At 59.9% G+C, this 3759-nt stretch overlaps 1 protein-coding gene across 2 annotated transcripts in view; it reads right to left on the reverse strand.

Moving 5' to 3' along the window:
* The window catches only part of PRSS56 (serine protease 56), a 6417-nt gene extending 4354 nt beyond the window's left edge, over positions 1-2063 (reverse strand). The window contains exons 1-2 of one of the 2 annotated variants that reach the window (XM_040450680.1): positions 796-2063; positions 33-170 (exon numbers count right to left, since the gene is read on the reverse strand). In XM_040450680.1, the coding sequence (XP_040306614.1) occupies positions 33-170; positions 796-898 (241 nt within the window). In that variant the 5' untranslated portion in view covers positions 899-2063. The remainder of the gene's footprint in view (positions 1-32; positions 171-795) is intronic. The other variant, XM_040450681.1, reaches the window with a different exon arrangement.
* Positions 2064-3759: the final 1696 nt, after the last annotated feature.

Here is a 3759-nt window from a genome sequence, read left to right on the forward strand (position 1 = left end):
AGAACGGAAGCAGGTAGTCAGTGCGAGCTCACCCGGGCACGGGACCGTGTGGTTGGCACAGCCTCTGCACTCGTGGAGTCTGTGCTGGATCTCCATTGCCACTCGATTTACTGCCCACTGGGCGCTCCTCTGGGCAGCCTGCAGCGCTTTCGTCCCCTGGGCTGACAGAGCTGCTGGGACAGAGGGTACAATCATGCATGGCTGGGGAAGGACCTCAGGCTCCAGCCCTGAGCCTGCCTTGGGAGACAGGGGGAAGCAGGTCAGACTCCAGGAGCACCGGGCAGAATGGGGAGGAGAGAGAGCCCCAGGGGCCTGAGGGCCCAGCGCTCGGAGCAGATGGTCCCAGATTCTCAACCCACTTGACCTGAGCTGGGCTGGAATCTTTAAAGAGGGACTTGCCTTAAACATCTTGAAGGAAAAACAGCACCTCAGAGGTAGAGACATCACAAAACTCAGGCTAACGGACAAAATACCTGTCACCGAGTTGCCTACCTTTGGGCCCAGATAGCCAAGGAGCTGCCCGCCTGGACCCCTTCCTCCTGCTAAACCCGGAACCTTCCCCAAAGCATACCCCTTGGCAGTGGCTGCCAGGTCCCCTTCCCTGTGCACCCTGGTCCTCCCCCTCCCTCTCCCACCCGTGCCGCCTCCGTTTCTGGCCCCTTCTCCCTGCAGGGTGGGCGGAGGGGGCCAAAGGCCTCAATGAGTGGGGGTGGCAAGGTCATGCTCGCCAGCCCCACCCCACTTCCTCTGAGCTCCTCCCACCTCTGCCGCCCCCTCAGAGCAGCCCCGGCTCACCTTGCAGGGTGCTGGGGGGCAGGCGCATGTACAGTGGGTGCCCAGCGACAGACGGTAGGTCTGGGAAGGGCAGCAGCAGCAGCAGCAGCACAGGCAGCAGCATGGTGACCAACAGCCAGGACGAGCGACCCCGTCCTCTTTCCCCCTCGGAGTCTGCCCTCCAGGTGCTTATCCTTGGGTGTCTGCCTCCCACTGCCTTTCTGTCCCTGGGCCCTGAATTCGTGCCCCTCAAATCATCCTGACTCTGTTCTCGTACATCAAAATCACCCGCTTCCCTCAGTCGGTCCCTCACCTGGCCCTTAACTCCCGGGAGCCCACAGGGGACTGGGGCTTGGGGGGCTATATAGAGGACAGGCTGGGGGGGTACTCGGGAGGGGGGCCAGGGCTGGGGGAGGGATCGGGATGGGGGCTCGACCCTCACCTTTGAAGTCCCACGGTCCCAGCTCTGAGGCCCCCCTTCTGTCAAAGGAACCCTTGTTTCTGCGGCTCCATCAAAGGGGCCTGGACAGGCCAGAAGAGCTGACAGTTGGGCTGGGGGCCAGGCAGAGGGGGGCTGGTGGGCAGGGGCTGGCCCTGTCCCCGAGGCTCGGATGGCGGGGGGAGTCCCATCTGCCTCTACTCCCTGAGGAGTTTAGGACTGTGCTGGGGGCACACACTCCTGGAGGGAGGAGGGCAGGGGGTGTGTGAGGGTCCTCGGCAGCCCCACCCCCTGAGGAGGTGCCCGAGCTCCCAGCCCCTGTGCCCCTAATTGCTTGGCAGCGTCTCTCCCCGATGTAGCCATTTCTAAAGATGATCAAAGCGCCCTAATTAGCGCCGTAATTGCCGCACTGGGGGTGGTGGGGTGGGAAGAGGCAAAGGCAGGCCCCGAGAGGAAGGCAGACATGAAAGGCCCCACCAGTGGCCCAGTTTGGGTAGGACCGGCCCCAGCAGCTTCTGACGCTCTCCCAGACCCCCTGCCCCTACACAGTGCTCGCTCGGCCTGTCCAGCATTGTTCTCAGTTGCTATGACCCTGATCTGGCCGGAGGGAATCTTCTGGAGTCTCACGGGAAGGGCCACAAACGAGCAGCTCTCCTGGGACCAAGCTCCCACCTGGGGCAGAGAGGAGGGGCCCTTCTCCCCCCACAGAATGTCCTGGGGCCCAGAAAAAGGATCTTGGCACCCCAATTCATGCCGGTGACCCAGGGTGACTTTGGCAGGCCTGGTGCCTTCCCAGACCAGATTCTGCCATGACGTTGCCCCTGTAACACAGTGTCCTGTCTTCTCCAGCCCTTTCTCCTTCTGCGCAGGTGAATGAGCCTCCGATCGGAACCTGCCTTGCTTCGTAAGACAGAGCCCCAGACCTGCAGAGATAGCCTTGAGCCAGGGGTCCCAGGGGTGATGGGTGAGATGCAGGGAAGGGGGGCAGCCAGTTCCAGCAGCTTCTCCAACTTCTTCCTTCTATGCCACTGACCAGCAGAGAATGTGCGTGGCCTCTTTTTCCTCTCTGAAACTCTCTTCCTCCTTGATCACCGAGATGTCCCATCATTTTGATTCTCCACTCCCCCCATCCTTGGGCGCTGGCCACAAAGAGGTTTCCACCCGCTGGAGCCCCACTGGAGGTTGCCACCCACCCAGTGTTGTGCTGGAGTTGCTCATGTTGGCTCTGGAGGGCTGAACATAGACGTCTCTTCCCAAGTCTGCACTGGGTGACATCATATTGGAAGCTTGAAACCAGCCACTGTGGGAGGATTTACACCACGGAAACCAGCACCCCGTACAAATCAGAGCCTCCCTGCCTTCCGCCCCGCAAGAGCCAGGTCAACATTACCCAGCACACCACTGGGGATGCCCCCTTCCCCTCCCCGTTACCACCGCACCTCATGAAGACAATCCCTCTGGTTCAGGAATGCCATGAAATAGTGTCTGAGTATGGGTTATTGTGAGTGAATATTATAAAGTTGGAAATTACTTGTATTCATCAGAACATCCATCTCAAGAGGGTGTATGCCTAGATAGGGGATACCTATCTTCTTTTTTTTTTTAACTTTAAAAAAAATGTTTATTTACTTTTGAGAGAGAGGGAGAGGGAGAGAGGGAGCTCAAGCAGGGGAGGGGCAGAGAGAGAGGGGGACACAGAATCCGAAGCAGGCTCCAGGCTCTGAGCTGTCAGCACAGAGCCCGACTGACTGGAATCAGTCAGTGGACTGATGTGGGGCTGGAATCCACAAACCTTGAGATCATGACCTGAGCCGAAGTCAGATGCTCAACTGACTAAGCCACCCACGATCCCTGGGGCTATCTACTTTCTTATCCACCATCTCCAAATTCTTGGCAGAGAGGGTGTTAACTCTCAACACAGCCTATACTTGAAGAAAGTGTCCAAAGCAAATGATCTGTGGTTCCAAGAAAGAGCCGCCAAGGTAGGGGACCCAGAAAGCAGAGAAGGTGGTTGGAAAGCCTCACAGGCCCCTGGGTGGAGAGGCCAATGCCGCCCTCGGAGCCGGCGTCCAAGCTGGAGAGATTAAGGCCTGGAGCGAGCTCCCCCCAAGACGGAGCCCCCTGTGGCCGCTCTCACTGGAGAATGCCACAAGGAGGGGCACGCTTTGTTGGCATTTGGCACCTTGGTCCCTCAGCCACTTGGATCCTGCCAAAGCCAGGCGGGCCAGGCCGGAGCCTTTGAGCCACCTCACCCCACCCCCGCCCCCGCCCCCCCTTCTGCCTCTGCTGGTCTTCAAGGACCGGTGGGAGGCCGAAAAAGACCAGAAGCTGCTCGTCTGTTTACTGCCTCTCCTGCCCCAGCGCCACTGCCAGAGAAAATTAGGGGCCTTACAGCACAGATGGTGATTCACTCAACCCCGCCGCCCTCTGCCGCTTCCTGCACCGCCCCCAACCCCCCCCGCCCCCCCCCTCCCCGCCAGCCAGGGCCCTCTCCTCTCCTCTCCTCTCCTCTCTTCTCCTCTCCTCTCCTCTCTTTCCCTGCCCCC

This window comes from Herpailurus yagouaroundi, unplaced genomic scaffold, assembly GCF_014898765.1.
Source record: "Herpailurus yagouaroundi ecotype Mexico unplaced genomic scaffold, PumYag 202, whole genome shotgun sequence".
Classification (NCBI taxonomy): domain Eukaryota; kingdom Metazoa; phylum Chordata; class Mammalia; order Carnivora; family Felidae; genus Herpailurus; species Herpailurus yagouaroundi.